General features: G+C 48.1%; 1 protein-coding gene across 1 annotated transcript in view; it reads right to left on the bottom strand.

The window, feature by feature from the left end:
• Nucleotides 1–3,170: 3,170 nt before the first annotated feature.
• The window catches only part of NR5A2 (nuclear receptor subfamily 5 group A member 2), a 148,049-nt gene continuing 131,424 nt past the window's right edge, over nucleotides 3,171–19,795 (bottom strand). The window contains exon 7 of the mRNA XM_075540524.1: nucleotides 3,171–3,418. Within this exon, the coding sequence (XP_075396639.1) occupies nucleotides 3,171–3,418 (248 nt within the window). The remainder of the gene's footprint in view (nucleotides 3,419–19,795) is intronic.

The raw sequence follows: 19,795 nt of genomic DNA, 5'->3' as shown, positions 1-19,795 counted from the left end.
TGATGGGTGCACATGTTAAGCTTGCAGTCTCATTGTATCCGATGAAGGACAACGTCTAACGGCAAAGTCCTCTCCTGGTAGAATTCTTTTGCCTCACCTCCCAGTGACTTAACGAGCTTTAGTAACCCAACAGAATGAGGGCAGCTTAAAAATTTAAAAATGATCAGGCTGAGCACATCAACATTTATTGAAATACTGAAAAAAAAATCCATTTTGTTGGGAAATTCCTGGCAAGAACGGACACAACAATATGCATTTCACTGGTACAGTAAGAAACCGTCAGCAAGTAACCAACTTCACACTCTAAATGCGGCACGGATTCAAATCCAGCATGGGTGCAGAAGACCTGTCGTACAAATACTACTCAGACACCGCCGATTGTCTGCTCACCAACAAAGACCAATTACAATGAAACAGGCGAAGCCAGCAACCTTTATATTTGAGTCTGCTTTTACTGAGAAGTTCTGGAATCAATCAGGTGATCATCCAGTGAATGTATGGTTCCAAGCTGGGTAGCATTTAGAGAAAACGTGCTTGCCCACTTTGGAGGCACTGTCCTTACTTCTCGGCTTATCCTGGGTGTCACCACCAGAGTGGATGTCACTCTGGGCGTTACCACCTTTCTTACGGTTCCCATGGTGTCAGTTACAGGGCTTGCAGCCTACTTGGTTTTAATCTTCAGTGGGGAGCACGGTCGATTTTTAAAAAGCACACATGGATTTTAAAGACCACGGTAGATATTTTTGTCCACGTGAACAATCTGGAAATAACCCTCCCCATCGTCTCACCGGTCTCACGCACAGTCCACAGTGCCATTGCCCTCCACGCGCTGTCTAACTACTTTGGTTTTTAACCCGGGAAAACTGGGGAGGCGGCCCGCTTGCTCTTCGAGGCTTTGGATTCGCACTCGGATCGGATTTGTCTCCTTTGTCGGCAGCGAACACCGGCAAGGGGGACCCTGTGGGAGGAGCCGTCCGCGTCCAGCTTCGCTAAAGTGTACCCTTGTGGACGAGCATTCGCGGTGATTAATAAAAGTAATAAAATAATCCTCTTTGTACACACAGAAGTAATAACTAATATCTTTGGTATACAACTTACAATGTCTGGGAAAGAAAACCAGGTAAGACTTCACCTTGTTTAAATTTACTTCGAAACAGAGAAGGCTACAAGTCACATAATTTACAATAGGTATTAAATAAACTACAGTCAAGAATGATGAAAGATTTACAGACATTGAATCAAGTGAGTGATTTTTTAAAAATTCATTAAGACCCTTCCATGTCCCTGAACTATGTTCCACTAAGTTGAAAACATGCTACAGTAAACACATAGATTTGGTTTCTTCAGGCTTGGTGATATCTTATACAAAGGTGAGACCGAGGAACAATAAATTAGCATCATAATTGTCTACAGTCAAAACTATGATATACAATATAAATAAACTATTCAAAAGCCAGAAATATTTCTGAAAAAAAATTAAGAAACTAGGAGACACCTTTTCTTTCTTTCTTTTTTTTACAATTTCTACAAGTGATTGTGCCGCCATCGTCTCAAAACATTAGTGTAAATGAGATCCCCATCGTTGATTTTAGTGTCTCACGACATGATGATTACGCGCAGTTAAAGATAATTACCGATCAGAAAAATAACATTAAGCAAATGACTGCATCTGCGGCTTTGGGATCGCATGGCTCCCCCACCCCACCCCCACAGGACCTAAAGAATGTAAACAGTGTTTTCTTTGACTTTAAAAGTGTTAATACTTTGTATTTTTGAACCAATCCACATCTGCACAGCTACCTTTGAGAATCATGACACAAGGCAAGGCTTCCATGCCAGCGGCATCACACATTAATAATACTGATAGCTTCATCCGGGAGAGGGGGTATGCAATGGTTTGTCCTCCAATATTTGTTCGACAGCAAACTTTGGTCTATGACTTACAAAGGTCAGTCAGCATCACTCTCTTCTTTTCCCTGTGTGGGAAGATCTGGATTACTGGAATTTCTTTCCAGGCAATAGGCCAAAACACAACACCAAAACCCGTCCAATCGACTGGACCACTCTTCCCCTTTCATAGCTGAACAGGTTTCAGTTGTGTTTTGAACTAGATAACACTGTGACTATTGGGCATCCCAGAAAAAACAGGTCGAATGTTTTATGTAGTTGTCAGTGGATGACAAGGTTTGATGATTGAATATTGGATGCATCCTAGGAAGCCTTTTGGCCAGAAATGCTTTTATTTTTTTTAATGAAACCCAGCAATGCCAAGGCCACATTTCAGCAACAGTAGCAGAAATAAGGTCTAACGTGTGTTTTAGCTGCGGGACAGTGACTCTAGAGGTGTGTCTTCGCCGCCCCTAGGATAATGGGTGCTTCTGGAACACAGAAGAGCGATATCGCCTGCTTGTTTTTTAAACTTTATGAACACGGAAGAAAACAAACTTCGGAACATATTTAACATGGCAAGCTAATATATTAATAGACTGCTTCCTTTAGCTGCTTGCGGGTCTAAGACACAGACATTCAAAAGGCGGCTCTTCATGGTTGGGTGGAACTACGACTGGGTGTGGCTGGACGCAGGTCCCCTATACTACAGGTCCCATGATCCCCAGGGGGCGGGGGTGGGTGGGGAGGCGCTAGGTCCTTGGAGGGAAGCCGGAGGGTGCTGACAGGTGTGGGCAGTCGGTCCGCATCCTTGCGCGCGCGTTCAGTTCAGCTCAGCCGTGGAGGAATTCTGTGAGCTCAGTCTCTCCCCCGCCCCCGCCCCGGGCTGAATGAACAATACGGACCGGTTCCGAAAGCTCTTCATAGGGTAGCTCAATCGAAATGTACAAGAATTGTTCGGTTCCCGTTTTAAATCCGGATGCGCTGTTGCCACCCATTCACAAAGTCTTCCGTAGGGAATCCTTTGGGGTGGGGGTGAGGGGCGGGGGAGGCGGGTGGGAAGCATTTGATTCACAGTTTGCAAATGCAAATACCCTGCAACCTCACGTATTTGCTACGAAGGATTGGATTATTAGGCCGTTTTAAATCGCTCTATCTTTAAACCAAGTCTGTTTTTTCGTGCGCGGTGCTCGGAGCAGTTCTTTTCTCCGTCCCCCCTCCCCCTCCCCCGGCCCTCCCGCCCAGCCTCTCCGTGTGAGGAACGCTGCGCTCACAGTTAGCACTTAGGCCCTTTTGGCATGCAGCATCTCGATGAGGAGGTTATTGTAGGGTACGTCTCCGTTCAGGTGCTTGTAGTAGAGGTATTCTTCAGCCTGCAGGCTGATGGCCCGGATTTCCGGCAGTCGCAGCAGGAGCTGCCCAAACTTCTCTGTCTGCTGCGGGTAGTTGCAGATCGTGTAGTCCAGGAGGGCGGCGTTCACCTGCTCTTGGACACCTTCCACCAGCTGGAAGTTCTCCAGGTTTTTGACATCTGCGTCAAAAGAGAGAGAGAGAGGCAAAACGAAAATCATTTCAATTGCACTTGAATGTGCACTCAAGCTGTGGGTTCCATTAATGGGTGTCTTTTCCTCTTGACGTCAAGCAGATGCTTTCTATGCTGCGGAATATTCCATCAGCCTCCCTCACCAGCTTCCCGGGAACCGGCTCACAAAAGAGCTTAGAAGAAAGTCCTGTTGAAATTCTGCACAGACCTCGACATCAATTAGACACCAGTGGATTTGGAGCAAGGTCAACTCTTTCCACAGCCTGCAAAGGGAAAGGTTTGAAGATTCCTAAAGTAGAGGGATCATAATATATCGCCGGCAAATGAGTCCCTAGAGAGAGACCTATCTTAAACCAGTATATTACACAATTCATATAACACTATATTAATTTTTCTGACCCAAGGTGAAATCTGTGTCCAGGGTATGATGTAGTTAATTCTAATAAAAAGTGACAGGGTTCTTGTTTCTGTTTGACATTTTCTAAATGATTCTGAAAGCCTTTGACTTGTCTAGCCTATGCTAATGAACCATCTGGTACACTCCAGTGACTGCCAACGGAAGATTCGCTACTGGGAACCCGCTAAAGTATATATCTCGGTGACTAATGATCTTTATAAAACGCGAGCCTTGTCCTCTAGGCAGAATCCATAGCAGGATGGTCGGTGCCCTTTAACCTGAATGCGGTTTCTAAATTCGGATCTGCCACTCGTGTTTTATTTCCTCCTGGTCCTGGGTCACTTAGAGAGAGAAGGTCGACATGAACAGTTCCTGCTCTCCTGTCTCAGTCTCACACCGGCAGTTGTGTTAAGGCACCTGCCCCTAGAGCAGTGGTTCTCAACCTTCCTAATGCCGCGACCCTTTAATACAGTTCCTCATGTTGTGGTGACCCCCCCCAATCACAAAATTACTGTTGTTGCTACTTCATAACTGTCATTGTGCTACTGTTAGGGTCGGGCAACCCCCGTGAAAGGGTTGTTTGACCCCCAAAGGGGTGGAGATCCACAGGTTGAGAATCACTGCCTTGGAGGATCCCATCCAAGACTGAGTAAGAGAGAAACACAGTAAATGAAAAAAAAAAAAAAAGCAGACTGCCACACATACACGGACACAGACGATGTGCAAGGCGAAGACAAGTGCTGGAGTTGCTCTCCTGGAACCTACTGATGTGAACGGCGCAGCGCCGGTCCCATATGTAGCTAGAAGCCCCTGGAAAGAAGTACAGAGACGTGTGCATATTTACACACATCTGTGCTCAGTGGGTAAACACCCACACTATTTTATTTTCTACTTGGACAGACAATAAATAAGAAACAGCAGGGACTAGCTGGCTCTGGAGGAACCCTGGGAAGATACTGTGTCCAAGGTCAGATGTGTGATTCAGCGGGCGATTAACCCAACACCCCGAGCCAGTAGTGTTGGCACCGCACGCTCTCATGCCCATGCCCGCCATTCCGTGTGCACACTCACGCTGGTCTCTTGATATGCTCCACTGACAAGAGTGCCTGCTCTTCAAGTGATGCTGACATGGGTTCTGCATGATTTAAGTGTTTGCCATTCGGGGGCCACAACTTGGCAGGAAAGAATGAAGACTGAAATAAATAGATACGGAAATAGAGGGTGTGAGAGCTGGATGCCCTATCTCGTATTGCAGCGTGAGAGGCAGACATGTTTCATCATCTCTGGTTGAGAAGTACATGCATGTACACACATGGACACTCTCTCAGGCTTTGCACTTTCCTGTGGAATTTAAGGCTGCAGCGTGGTCAATGTCCACACACCTTTCATGGATGCAACCCTTCACAATTGATAGAGCATGTTGCCACTTTATTTAAAATAGTAGAAATTAATTATTTAGAAAATTCACACACGTGGCTGTGAAGACAAAGCTGAAGCTGGTCCATATTATGAAGTGTAAACTATCATGAAAGACAGTTGACCCTCTTGGCTCACAGATTCCTCATTTGTAAGTTCACCTGTCAGCATAGCATGGCGAGTCACACCTTTGGCTGCTAACCTTATGGTCAGAAATTCAAATCCACCAACCACTTTGTGGGAAAAGAATGAGGCTTTCTACTCCTGTAACAGTTATAGTGTCTGAAATCCACAGAGGCAGTTCTATCTTGTCCTAGAGGCTCACTACTTGATGGCAACGAGTTATCCTAGACTATAGGGCTAAGTAGAATTCTCTTTTGGGATAACAGGAACAGATGATCAGTATTTATGGTCTAGAATCACGGCTGCTGCTTGTACTGACAAACTCTCTGTCGGCAATCCTGAACCACTGCTACTTTAAAATGTGTCGGCCAAACCCCAACCCACTTCTATCCAGTCAATTTCAACTCACAGCAACTCTCTACAGGGTTTCCAAGACTGTGGACAGCCTCATCCTTCTCCCAGAGAGTGGCTGGTGGGTTTGAACTGCTGATCTTGCCATTCGCAGCTGAACGCCCAACCTGTAGCACTCCAGGACTCTTTGAAATATCTATTCGCAACCTCAACATAGATACTTGCAGTGCTTTTGCAGTCACCCATGGAGAGAGCACCTGCTTCCATTTCAGCTGGTATAGAGGGAGGAAAGTACCACCAATCCACATGGTTGAGTTCCAAAGACCAGGATGTTTTCCAAAAGGGAGGCTGACTACCCCACTACACAACCGCTCAACTATACCATCGGATCCACGCCACACCACAGAGTCATGGGCCAGTGGGACGGACATCTGACCTCAACCATCATCGCAGCCAGTAACTCGCCTGGCGACTCCATGTTTTACATCGAGGGCCGTGTTAATGTGTCATAGTCAGACAGCGGATTTTTCACAATTGTCCTAAATACAAAACATCAGCTAGCGAGGCGGTCGATCGGCAGGGAGGCGCACAGTCCGCCTTTCTCACTGCTTCTCTTGGTGATTTTGCTGTTCAAAAAGGCCCCGCGTGAGTGTCCTAAATGCAGCCTGTGCTGGGTCTTGGCAGAGAAAATGTGGGCGCTAGGCTAGCTCTGCTTTGGCGTGAGTCGCAGGTGGCTAGCTGGATTTGTTGCTAACGTAATATACAACAAATGTCTTCAAACAGAACACAAAGTTCCTGGGTGCCATAAACTATGTGAGCTCATCTACGCCCAGAAACTCCCGGAGGCAGTTCTACCCTGTCCTACACAGGGTTCAAGATGAGGCAGAATGGACTTGATGTCGGGGAGGTCGGTGTTTTGTCTTGACCAAGCCACTGGGTGGCTGTTTGTACCCACTCGATGGGTGCATGGCAGAAAGGCACCAGCTCTGAGAAACGCTAGTCACGAGAACCCTCGGGTCTATTTTTATGTATGGGGTCACCATCAGTCAGAATCAGCTAGGTAGCAATGGGTCTGGTTGGGTTTTGGAAATGCACATGCAAATGTTGTGACTTACAGTTGCGGTGACTTGAGAGAACAATGGGAATCGAGCTGTGTACTTTCTGCATGCCACACCTCGGGATACAACCGAAGAATCGCCTTTGGGTTGGTTTTGTGCTCTCTCACCTGCAAGGACCTGCATTCCAGTTAGGATTAGACAACCTGCAGACTCTCACAGCGTAAAGTGACCACGATCGCTCATTGTCCTATATACCCATGTTCCTTATGGCCTCATTCAAAAGCACTAAAAGGTGGAAACCCAAATGTACACATAGGAATCCACAGATCAAAAGGTATTTTAAAAAGGCATCCGCACATCATGAAACATTACTCAGCTACTGGAACAAACGCCACCGTGAAAACGTTAGGCTGAGTGCCCCACACAGCAATGCTGCCACGATGTTATGCTGAGAGAACTAAGCCAGGCACGAAAAGACAACTATGGTGTGAGTCCACTTACTTAGGATATTTTACACGAACTATTTGGAATGGGCAAGGGCCCCAGGAACAGGCCAGGTTAGTGATTCGGGGTGGGGGGGGAGGCTTGGACTTGGGCGGTGGGAAGTTGTTGCTTAATGGGTACAGAGTTTCTGTTTGCGGTGATGCAAACGTTCTGGAACGTAACAGTGGGATGGTTGCATAACACTGTGGATATAATTAATGCCAACAAATTGTACAGTTAATGATTAACAGGGCAAGTTTTGTTATAAGTCAACATAGCGTATTTCTCCTAATATCCAGAAGTTGAAAAAGAAGACAATCAAGCCCTTTCCAGTGCGTTACGGTGACTCAAAGTGGAACCCAAGTCTACCCTCCAGCGGAAGGTGGTCTCATCAACAAGAGAAAGCTAACAATAGTCACGAGATTAGCAGGGAGGATGTAGGGATTTTCAGTGTAAAATGTAAAGTGAATAATATTTTCTTTTAGAAAATTGTTTTTTGAAATGTTCCTTTTTTAATATAAACGTAATTTTTGAGGGCCCGGCTCCACATTCTGTGACACATGATGCCTCAAACATGAAACAAGAAGTTGGTCATGCGCTCTGGTTTACTGGCTTCTGATATTACCGAACGATCGTTTAAAATCTTTAGAGGAGCATTTGCTGAGCATTTTCTGGGAAAACTGTATGAACTGGCACCATCCCTTGGAAAAATTAAAAATAGATATGTATTTTTTCTTCTAGAAGGAAAATGTACGGGTTTCCTACATAGGCAAACATGTCAACACCATCTCCCTCTAGAGCTGGTCAAAGTTGAATCCACACCAAAAATAAAGACAAAGCCAGTTGTCATCGCGGGGATTCCGCCTCACTTCAGCACAGAAGCCAGACGCCTCCACCACGAGGCTCCAATGACTCAATTCCCCCAGCAAGCTATTTTCTGATAGAATTATTATATTTGTTGCACACCCAATTGACTCAACTATACAAAGCTGAATAAAATGTCACTGCCAAGCTCCTTCTAGGTACTTAACTTGCTGAAAGCCCAACTGTTTTTGTGTCTACACAGGCCTTTTGTAATTTGGTGACAAGGACCCTGGTCCTTAGGTAATGGGATTTTTAAAAAGGAAAAGCAAAAACTAAAAGCAGGATTTGATTGAATTGCTCGCATATTCTGACTAAGTACTCACGGGATGAAGGTGCTGCGGTCGGCTCGCGGGTTCGTTAATGTCAGTTCCACCTCGCTCTGCCGGCACAACTCCCACGGTGGGGTCCACATTTACACCGGACGAGGTCCCGTGATACCACTGCCATCGAGTTGACCCCAGCCCTGAGTGACCCCACAGGACAGTAGAGCTGCCCGGTGTGGTTTCCAAAGCAGTACAACTTTACAGAAACTGACTACCACTCTTTTCTCCCCTACTCATGTTGTGGGGACTGGAACCTCCCACCTTTGGGTTAGTTGCTGAGCACTTTAACCAGTGTGCCACCTGGGCAGTGTATTGGTTGAGGATTGCCCAGGCAACATTCCAATCGCCATTTGCTTTATGCTGTGGGTCTGAAAAACCCCACACTCCACTTCCAGGGGGGGTAATTCCAACTCATGGTGACCTTACAGGGCAAGGAGAACTTCCCTTGTGAGTTTCCGAGACAGCAATTCTTTGCAGGAGTAGAAAGCCTTATTTTCCTCCCGAGGAGCAGCTGGTGGTTTCGAACTACTGACTGTGCCGTCAGCAGTTCAACATGCAACCAGTAGTCACCAGGGCGCCTCTTGGAGCTGAGAAGACCTGGGGTTTTCCACTGTGGTTTCCCAAACCGGATGCCAAGGAACCCCTGCGCCTGGCGAAGCCACGTGAATACGGACAGCACACCTGTCAAAGGAGTGCGGTTCTCTCCTTTTGTGGGGTTCGTTTTAATTACATTTCAGGAACAGTCGCCCAACCATTTTATGTGCTTTGCCACGTGGAATTTGTCTTTGTGCTAATTTGTACCCTTTCATGAAAATGAGAAATTCGATATGACAAAATAACGATGTATAAATTACCAAGGGCACATTGGGAGGGGGGAGAGGGGAGGGAGGGGGAAAAAAAAGAGGACCTGATGCAAAGGGCTTAAGTGGAGAGCAAATGCTTTGAGAATGACTGGGGCAGGGAATGTGCGGATGTGCTTTATACAATTGATGTATGTATATGTATGGATTGTGATAAGAGTTGTATAAGCCCCTAATAAAATGTAAAAAAAGAAAAGAGGAGAAAAAAAAGAAAATGATTAGGGCAAAGAATGTATGGATGTGCTTTATACAATTGATGTATGTATATGTATGGACTTTGATAAGAGTTGTATGAGCCCTTAATCAATTGTTTTTTTTAAAAAAAGATATTTACACCAGAAAGTTTTGTATTAAAGTTCATACACTCCTAAAAAAAGAAATTCTATATCTTCCACATGTTTTCTACATTTCCCCTCCTCCGCATACAGCCTCATTTCACAGTCAGTCATGAACGATAGCTAGCAGATGGGGGGATCGATAGCAGGAGCCTGTAAGGCCAGACGTTCACACACGGGTGGATACAGTACTGCAAACCCAAGCCGACCCATTGGGTTCCTAAACAGAACTGCTCCACAGTGCTTCTTGGCTCTAATCTATGAGCGGAGCCCTGGTGACAGGCATTCTGTAAGGTCAGCAGTTGGAATCCACCAGGTGCGCCGCAGGAGAAAGATGAGGCTTTCTGTTTCTACAAAGAGTCATATTTGTCAGACCAGCCCCCTGCCCCAATAAAATGATTAATTAAAAATAAAAAGAGTTGCGGTTTCGCAAACCCACAGGGTTTCTACCCTGCGTTCACTATGAGCCGGAAGCAAGTTACCAGGCCTTTCTTCTGCAGTGCTGCCACGTGGCCAACAGAGGTCAGCAATTATGTGCAAACCGTGCCGCCCAGCGCCTGGGTTGTGACACTTTAGGAAATAATAATCATTTTTAAAAGCTGCAGAAATTACGGCATGTGTCGGTGTTTTCAGAAATAGAGATTTTTGTGGTTTGCTGTGCACGGCCCATATTGAGCGGTGCTGCCACCACATCTGGGCTGTAGAAGGAGGACCCACCCCCTGTCTGAGGAGCAGAGACGGCACAAGACCAAAATGTCCCGCTCGTTCTTGTGTGGCGCTTGGTGCTGCATCTCAAAGCCTCCTGCAGTTGGCACTCCTGTGGGCTCCTTTGAAATTCCTGAATAGCTTCATTTTAATACAGTTTAAAAACATAAGCTAATGAAGCGGATCATTACAAACTCTGTGTCGGAAACCGCATGTAAATAGACGGAGGCACCCCCAATCCTTGCTCTTAGCCTTTAAAATTTGATGATGGGCGAAAGTATTTTGTGCCTGCCCTCCAAGTATACATCTCTTATCATCTGTTCTACTTTATTCACTCAGGGACTAATTACCAACTTCTCATATGAAGCAGAATTACTATAAGCTCACAGTGGGGTGCTCAGATTTTCCCTCATCCTCACTGGAAAGGAAACCCGGAGGTCTCCTGGAATACATTACCGCTCGGGCTTTGAGGTCAGATGCAGCATCCAGATTCTGAGGCCGAGCTCCTGAGAGCTCCTCAGCTTGCTCCCTGCTATCTGACCCCGCCTGGGAGCCTCCCTGCCCAGCACACTCTGACCAGACAAGGATGGGTCTTTGGCTGAGCTACGAGGCTCTGATGTAGTATGTTTGTCTTTTGTGGGAAAGATGATCATCTGTTAATTTTCCACAAGTGCGGGGAATACATCTCAGTTAACATGGCAAAGGTATCAGCACTGGGGAAAGAAGGACATTTGTCACCTGGAGAATCCTTCTTGTCCTTGAGGCTGTGGAAGGGATGACCACTTGCAGGTAGGCACACAATTTGTCCTCGGAGAAGCCCTACCTCTGATAAGTCAGGCGAGGGCCAAGGAAGGCCTGAGTTTTTGGTAAGGCATGGCTTTTTAAAAGACTAGGTCGGAGCAATATGTCTATGGAATCTTGCCACAACCTTTCTGGGGGGTGATAGCTCCTTTCCTAGGAACAAAATCACTTAATAAAGAAGTGAGGGCCGCGTCGGCCTTCGGGATAAGAAGACAGGATCTTTCTGATGCTGATGTCTACAATTAGCCTCTAGTCCCAGTTTCCAGAAAAACTTGCAAGTCCAGACTTTAAATTCATGCCTGTAAGTCCCTTAACATACAACTCAATGCCTACATATGCCAATAAATCACTCCCAAGAAAATGCCACTTTGGGCAGGTGCTGGGTCTCAACATTGGGGCATACAGTATATGCAATATTTACTTCCATAAGAAAAACTAACTCTTAAAAACGACTGTGCACTACTTATTCCATCACACCTTTATTATGCACAGGGTATGAATCCATTTACTCATTCATTCACACTCATTACTGAGTCAGCCCATCTCACAGCCCGGCTCGGCCCTCTGCCAGGTGTTGACAACACGGGAATGGAGGGCAGTCTCTGCCTCACAGAGTTCATTGACTGTGATAGAGACAAGCCGTGGGTGGTCCCAGCACACACAGGATGAGCACCCTAACCCAGGAGACAAGGAGGGTCCCCGGGGAGGTGACATCAGAGAGGCGCTAACAAATGAGTCAGAGTGAGCTGTGCCAACAGATGGCGGGAAAGGCACGCTGCGTACAGTCCTATGGACCGCAGAGGCCCGGCGAAGGAGAGCAGGGGAACAAGACAAAGATGGAACACAAGATCCAAGGCCATGGATCCAAGGACTTTGATGGCAGAGGCTGGCTTTGTTTCTGAAAGCCATGCAGAACCGCTGGGCCATTTCAGGAAAGAAGGAAATGTCCAGATTTCTGATTTAGGGCATTCTTCCCAGAACTACGGAGAAGGGGGTGGTGTCTTGGTAGGGTTGGGGAGAGCAGAGACCTGTAGAGACAACAGGCAGGAGCCTGCCACCAGGATACAGGTGAGAGATGCAAGAGGACTCACGGTGGGGAAGGGGGGCGGAACCTGGCCTGCATCCAAGGGCTGGCTCAAGAGGGCTTGAAAACCTTAACTAATGGGGACTAGGCAAGGGCGCTGCAGTGCGGGGCGTCTTTGGGGAGAGCGTGGTGGTGGCCGCCCTGAAGGAAGAGAAGAAGAGAGTGAAGCATTTACTGAGTTTAGTTAGGGCCACGTTGCGCTGGAGGGGCACATGGGGCGGTCAGTAGAGATGGCCAGAAAAATGTCTGGCAGGGAAGTTGGTAAGATAAGAGATGGGAGAAAAGGGCTTCTTGACCGTGGTCAGAGGGGATCGGTTCGAGGCTTCATCTACATGGGTTCTCTGCAGATGAATTTTGGGCTCCCACTGTCCTCCCTTGTCTTGTATGAATGAACACCTCAATTTTTGATGCTCTGGAAGGGACTTTGGAATCTTAGGAAGGAACTCGGGTGGTTGGCCTGTCTGCGGCAGCCGGCTTTCCTCCGAGCTCTGCAGCCTGGGAAACTGTGGGGCAGCTCGGGTGCATCGGGTGGCAGCGGGGAGCTGTACCATGGCGGTTCCTGGCCCTCGTCGTTGGGAGCGGGAACCCACTCCACTGCAGTGGGTTGACCATGGAGGGCCAAGCTCATCACTGCGGACAGCAGTCACAGCCGAAAGGAAGTGTTCTATGGAGGCTTCTCCGGGCACCCAGACCCAACTCCAGCCTTTTCATTGGGACCGTGTCAGCCCAAGGATACGGGGCGAAGAAATCATTTCTCTACTTCCACCGGTTTCATCCTCTCGGCTGGTAACAAAATGGTTCCGCTACTGTTAAAAAATGCTCGAAAACACATGGTCTCGAAGTATAAGAACAACGTTAATGGCAATAGCGAGCTATTTGACTCCCAGCGGCCAGCCCCATCCCTCGGAGCAAGTCACTCAAGGCCCAGCCTGCTTTCCCACCAGCAAAACAGGGGAAACAACTCTCTTATTTCTTAGGACCATTTCAAAGTAAAATGACACCCCACATAGGCGCGTTGTTGCTGGTGAGTGGAGCCCAACGCACAGGACCATCATGCGATGTCACTGGGGTTCCCTGGGCTGTACTCTTTATTGGAGTGGAGTGTCTTGGTGGTCCTCATGGCAAGGTCAGCAGTTCAAAACCACCAGCCACTCTGAGGGAGAAAGAGGAAGATTTCTACTCTCCCGTAGAGAGGTACAGTCTAGAAACCCACAAAGCCACTTCGGCCCTGTCCTATAGGGCCGCGAGGGGTCGGAATCAACTTGGTGGCAGGGAGAGAGTTCATCTTTATGGGCACGGGTCACCAGGTGTTCTCTCCCTCGGAGAGGCTGAACATTTCACACGGTGGCCACCAGGGCGACCTCAAGATGCAAAAGTATTATGTACTCACATGGCATGAATCTTCTAAACCTCCTCACTGCCATTTGAACCAATTCCAACTCATAGTGACCCTCTAGGAAGGGTTTGAGAGACCGTCAATCTTCATGGGAGTAGGCAGTCTCATCTTTCTCGGATGAAACAGTTGGTGGGTTTGACCTTGGTTAGCAGCCCAATTACCCAACCCACAACACCATCAGAGCTTTTTAAGCAGTATTGATGAAATTTGGAGATTTTCTTCTGTTTTTACATTCAGCTGGAAGGCGGTTTTCTTAAACCGAAACCTGATAATTTTCCAAGCCATGCAGTTTCATAGACCACAAAATCTGTTGTGGTTTTTCAAAATTAATACAAGGCTGGGAAAACGAATACTTGCAAGTTTATCCCAAGAATGCTCGCGAAAGCATAATCAATTCTCAAGTTTCAACTAAACCCTTTCCCCTTCTCTTCAATTAACTTCAACGCCTCATTTCCCCAAACTTGTCATGGTACTGGCACAAAATGGGGTCAATCTAGCCAGTGTTTAATACAGCACCCAGGAAATCCCGGCCTCGGAAAACATCATTGCCTATGAACATGTCGCCCGTGGTCCTGTATGCCCCGGTCAATTGTGTGATCCCCAGCAGCAGCAGAAGCAACCCTCGTGGTATAGCAGGTTCTGTGTTAGGCTGCTAACTGCAAGGTGAACTGCACGGAGAACAATGAGGCTGGCTGCTCCCAGAAAGAGCCCCGGTCTCCGAAACCCCAGGGGAAGTTCCACCCTGTCCCAGAGGGTTGCGAAGAGTCAGTGTTGAACCGATGGCAGTGACCATGTTGTGCTAGATTATATTCCTCACTAGTGAAACGGCTCAGTTTCTGGGCCTCGTGCTGTCTCTGTGAGACACTGCTTTCAGCCTCGGACTTTCTTATTTATAAGCTGCAAGAAATGAAGATCTCTGCTGTCATTCATATCACTTTGTTCTTACGCCTTGGGCTGCGTGTGGCCAGCAGTTCTAAACCATCGGCCATTCCTTGAGAGAAAGACAAGGCGTCCTACTCTTACAAAAACGTGCAGCCTTGGAAATCTATGAGGGCAGCTCCGTCCTTGTAGCGCTGTGAGTGGCTGTCAGTAATGGTCATGACTTTTGAAAGATATACAAGGCATTGCTCTGCCTTCGCCCCATTGGCCCACCACCACCACCACCACCACCACCTCCACCCCCACCTCCACCACCACCACCACCTCCACCACCACCACCACCTCCACCTCCACCACCACCACCACCACCACCACCACCACCACCTCCACCACCACCACCTCCACCTCCACCTCTACCTCCACCTCCACCACCACCACCACCACTACCTCCACCACCACCATCACCACCACCACCTCCACCACCACCTCCACCTCCACCACCACTACCACCACCACCACCTCCACCACCACCACCACCACCACCTCCACCACCACCACCACCACCACCACCACCACCACCACCACCACCTCCACCTCCACCTCCACCACCACCACCACCACCACCACCACCACCTCCACCACCTGCTTTTGCACTTAACTGTCTACACAGACAGTTGCTGCAGTTCTCAAAGATGGTAGTTGACTTCCGTTACAGATTATGTTGAATGTTGCTTACAGTCCCTGTAGTCGAGTGGATTCTGATGCAGAATGACCAGGGAGGACAGAACAGAACCGCCCCCTGAGGTTTTCCAGACTCCATTGTTCTGGGAGCAGTCTCATCTTTCTCCCCACTCCAGAGCACATGACACACTCCAAGAGTTGGTCTTGTGTAACCCATTATACGATCAGGGCCCCTCTGGGGGTTGTACAGAGCTGTCATTTTATACGGTAGGGCATACGGAGATTGCAATACATTGACATAAAAGTTGCCCCTCTCTTAGCTTCCTGTGGCATTTGCATGTTCAAAGGTTCCAGAAGTTTCAAAGCCAGCTGATGCCAATGTTGAAAGCACATAGAAGACGTGACCCACTCACCTGTGATGTAATGTCCTTTTTGTGAGCACTTGATAGACTTTAATACGAATGGTACCATGTAAACAAAATTTCATCAGCTTACATACATCCCATCCTTTAACCAAATAAAAGGGAAACCCCTTACCATACTCTGACCCTGGGACCGCACCCCTCTGGTTCACCCCTTCCTCCCCAGATACCCTGGCCTTGCGGTTGTTTCCAACACCAACCACTCTCCTGCCACAGGTCGCTCACACTGGCAACTCCCTCGCTCCAGAGCCTTCTTCCACTGTTTGTGCAGGGCCCACGTCCTCCCTGCCCTCCAGCCTCCGCTCAGATACAGTCTCCTCCCAGATGCCATGGCTCCCTGCGCTCTCCTGAGCCACCATCTGCCCTATCACCCTGCCTGTTTTCTTCAGAATTTTAAAAAGAACTTCGGAGGGGGCTTCAGAAAGTTTGTGGGGGGGGAATTCCATGATCTTTTCAACTATTTGAACCAACTATTTGAAACCCCTCCTGGGCCATCCAGTGGACAGTGCATGATGCCGAACAAGGGGTAAGATGGCAAGTTCTTAAGTACATTTTACCACGATAAAGATACGTAAGATATACATTGTTGCACATAATAACATGTAGGGTATCTACGTTATTACATATGAGACTACCCAAGAGCCCACCACCCATCAGAGAAGCAGAGCACGATCAACATCCTTGAGGTTCCTTTGCAGTTCCTCTGGGAAACAATCCCAGGTTTTCAAAGGTACTCGCTTGAATTCTGTGTTTCCTGTTCCTTTATATCCCAAATTATATGCATACTCATTGCTTGTTTCTGACTGACCTTCCAGTAGGCATCTTATTTGCCTTTTTCAAAATTGCGCCTCCTCCCCACTGGCATGCAAGCTACAAAGACAGGGACTCCCTTCTTTGCACCGCAGCGGCTTGACCGGTGCTCAGCAGAGACGAACCTTCGTGAACAGGTGTGGACCGGGCGAATAAGTGCTGGATTGAGCACTGCCTGCCCTCCACCCAAACCTTTTCACTTTCTTTTTGTCTATCCTTCCACATCAAATGGGTGACCGACTCGTGTTTCACATAGAATTGTTCTGTGACGGCACGAGAAGGCACACACTCCATCAGGCTGTGCCATTTTGGGGAAAGAGATTCAAACAGGGATCTGCACTTGGTGGAATCCTTCAGCCTCTTCGACGTGGGGGACAGTCCCCGTTACCACGGCCTGTGCCTTCTCACAGTCTTTGGAGGAGCCACCAAGAGGAACCAGTCCCTTGGAAAGGCCTCGTGCTTAATAAAGTCGAAGGTCAGTGAGAAGTACACTCGGAAGGAAAGAGATTGACATGGTCACCAAACAAAACAACAACCACGACAATGGCGCAGGATGGACGGGACAGTGCTTCCTTCTGTTGTGCAAGGGGTGGACAGGAGCCGGGACCAATTGGCAGCACCCGATGATAACAGGAGGCCTGGTGGTGTAGTGGTTATGTGTTGGGCTGCTAATTGCAAGGTCAACGGTTCAAAACCACTAGCTTCTCCTTGGGAGAGAAAGAGGAGGCTTTCAACTCCAGTAAAGAGTTATAGTTTTGGAAGTCCATAGGGCAGTGGTTCTCAACCTTCCTGACGCCACGACCCTTTAATACAGTTTCTCATGTTGTGGTGACCCCCCCCAACTATAAAATTATTTTCATTGCTACTTCATAACTGTAATTTTGCTACTGTCGTGAATCGGGTGACCCCAAAGGGGTCGCAACCCCCAGGTTGAGAACCACTGCCACAGGCGCAGTTCTTCCCTGTCCTATAGGGTAGCAATGAGTCAGAATGGACTCCGGGGCAGTAGGATGGTGACAACATCTTTGCCAGCTCACTCAGTGGCTTGTCCTGAAGGCTGCCGGCAGGCCTTCGAGAAGTTCTGTATCTGCACACTGCTCACCAGACGGCTTTACTTGGATGACAGGCCTCTCAAAACTTCCCAGGTACGAAACCGAGCCCAACCTCTCCATCGTTTCCAACCTTCGCCACTTATTATTCTTATATCAATGAATAGACCGGTATTAAATAAATCAACCATCTGATTCTGTAGCAACCAGCTAGGAGCTCAAGCCAGAGAGCTAGTATCAATCTCTACTCCTCTTCCTCCCTGTTCCGAACCAGTATTCACCCAGCTGCCAGTCTATCTCTTATTGCCCATCTCTACCACCATCATTTGCCTCTATTCCTTCAAAAGCCTCCACCCTCCAACACTGCATACCGCCCCCTGCCCTACCCCCGACCCCCGGAGTAAATGAACATCCGATCCTCCCCTCCAGCACTCAAGGGCAACCAACTACAAGTCAAAACAACAACAATCCTCTGCTTCAAAACCCTCCGTGGTTCTGTAGACGCTCAGGCTACACGGTCATGACTTGCAGTTCCCTGGCTTGCTTATTTCGCCCATCTTATTTCTCACTTATCACTGACCCGCACATTTATTTCAGTGTCTTGAATGCTCTTGGCTTCTGAGTTGTTCCCGTTGTCTGGGACTTCCTTCCCCTCAGTTTCCTTTGGGTAAAGCGGGCTCTGTACAGACAGCACTCCCTCTGGGAGCCTCTCCCGTCCAGCTCCCCTCTGCTGGGCTTCATGGTCATTGAGTAGCCCTACCTTATAGTCACCCCTGCATGGTGGGACCAAGAGCTATGTATGACTGGTTATAAACTGGACCCCTGTGATCCAAAGGATGCTTTGCTGGCTGTCTCGGGAAGGAGATCGCCATGCTTTTTCTTCTAGGAGCTACCAGTTGGAAAGGCCCCTGGACCCGGTTCCTCACTGTAGCATCAGGCAAACCACCTGGAACTTGGCAATCCTGCAGGGAAGTTCAGAATTCTAGCACCCAGTCACACACTGCTCACCCACCACACAGAGAATATTGGCCATTACATGGTGACTTGATTGTGGTTTCACTATTGGCTGCTAATGAGGCTGACATTTGAACCCACCAGCTGCTCTGCAGGAGAAAGATGGGGTTTTCTACTCCATAAAGAGGTGTCTCAGGAACCCACAGGGGCAGTTCTACATGGTCTTAAAGGGTTGCTTTGAGTCTGAATCAACTCGACGGCAGTGAGTTGTCTGTGTTTTTTAAAACTTGATGGTCAGTTGTAAGGGCAGGTAGCCCTCTACTTTGTGAATGGTTCTGCATCTCCAGGCTTAACAGGGACCTGGATCAAGTGGGAACCCATCCCCCACCCCCCATCCGTCGGGTGAGAGATTTCATCCGCTTCCCCCTGGCTTGTGTCTGGAAGACCTTCCGGATGATTCTCCTTCCTCAAGCTTTCTGTTGTCACCCAGTAGGCCTCACCTCCTCTACCAGATCACATTCTCTCCGAAGACAGGGAGCCTGCCCCACATCACAGAAGCACAGCATCACACATACAAGAGACCCCACAAGTGGGCTACCAGTGACTCATCTGTGTTCAATGCAAATGCAAACAAATTAGATAAGAGCCAAGCATCTTCTGTGTGCCAACAGTCCCAGCCATTAATGGAAAGGTTCCTCAGCTCGTTAAATGCATGACTGATTTCAACAATATCAGGATAGAATACATTTCCTATTATTTATCTCTAAAAAGAGTATAACGATATCCACAGTAAAAGAGACTGTTTTGTGAATAGAAAAAGGGCCGGGGATTGGTCCATTTGATGGGGTGAAGTTGTAATCTCAACACTATCAGGAAAACCTGTTTTGAGGTTCTGTGCCCAGTGATCACTGGTGGCACAGTGGTCAAGCACTTGGCTGCTAACAGAAAGGCTGTTGGTTTGAATCCACCAATTGCTCTGAGGGCTACCTGCTTCCATACAGATAACAGCCCGGGGAGCCCTATGGGACAGTTCTCCTCTTTCCTACAGGGACAGAGGCTCTGCTCCGACTATGAAACACATCCTGCGTGGTGTCAGGAGAGAGCAGTCGGTCCCTGGAGAAGAAATCATGCTCGGTAGAGGGACGGCGGGAAAAGAGGAAGCACAAGGGACTGACACAGTGGCTACAACAATGGGCTGAAACCTAAGAGCAATGGTAAGGAGGGCAGGAGACCAGGTAGCGTTTCCTTCTATTGTACACAGTAGGGTCCCTATGTGTGGAACCTACTCAGTGTGCCCACTACCACTACCACCACCACAAATACCACCACCACCACCACCACCACCACCTCCAATACCACCACCACCACCATCAC

The sequence above is a fragment of the Tenrec ecaudatus genome, chromosome 1 (genome assembly GCF_050624435.1).
Source record: "Tenrec ecaudatus isolate mTenEca1 chromosome 1, mTenEca1.hap1, whole genome shotgun sequence".
Classification (NCBI taxonomy): domain Eukaryota; kingdom Metazoa; phylum Chordata; class Mammalia; order Afrosoricida; family Tenrecidae; genus Tenrec; species Tenrec ecaudatus.
Note: the sequence above shows the minus strand (reverse complement) of the source record. Positions and strands in the feature narration are given on the sequence as shown.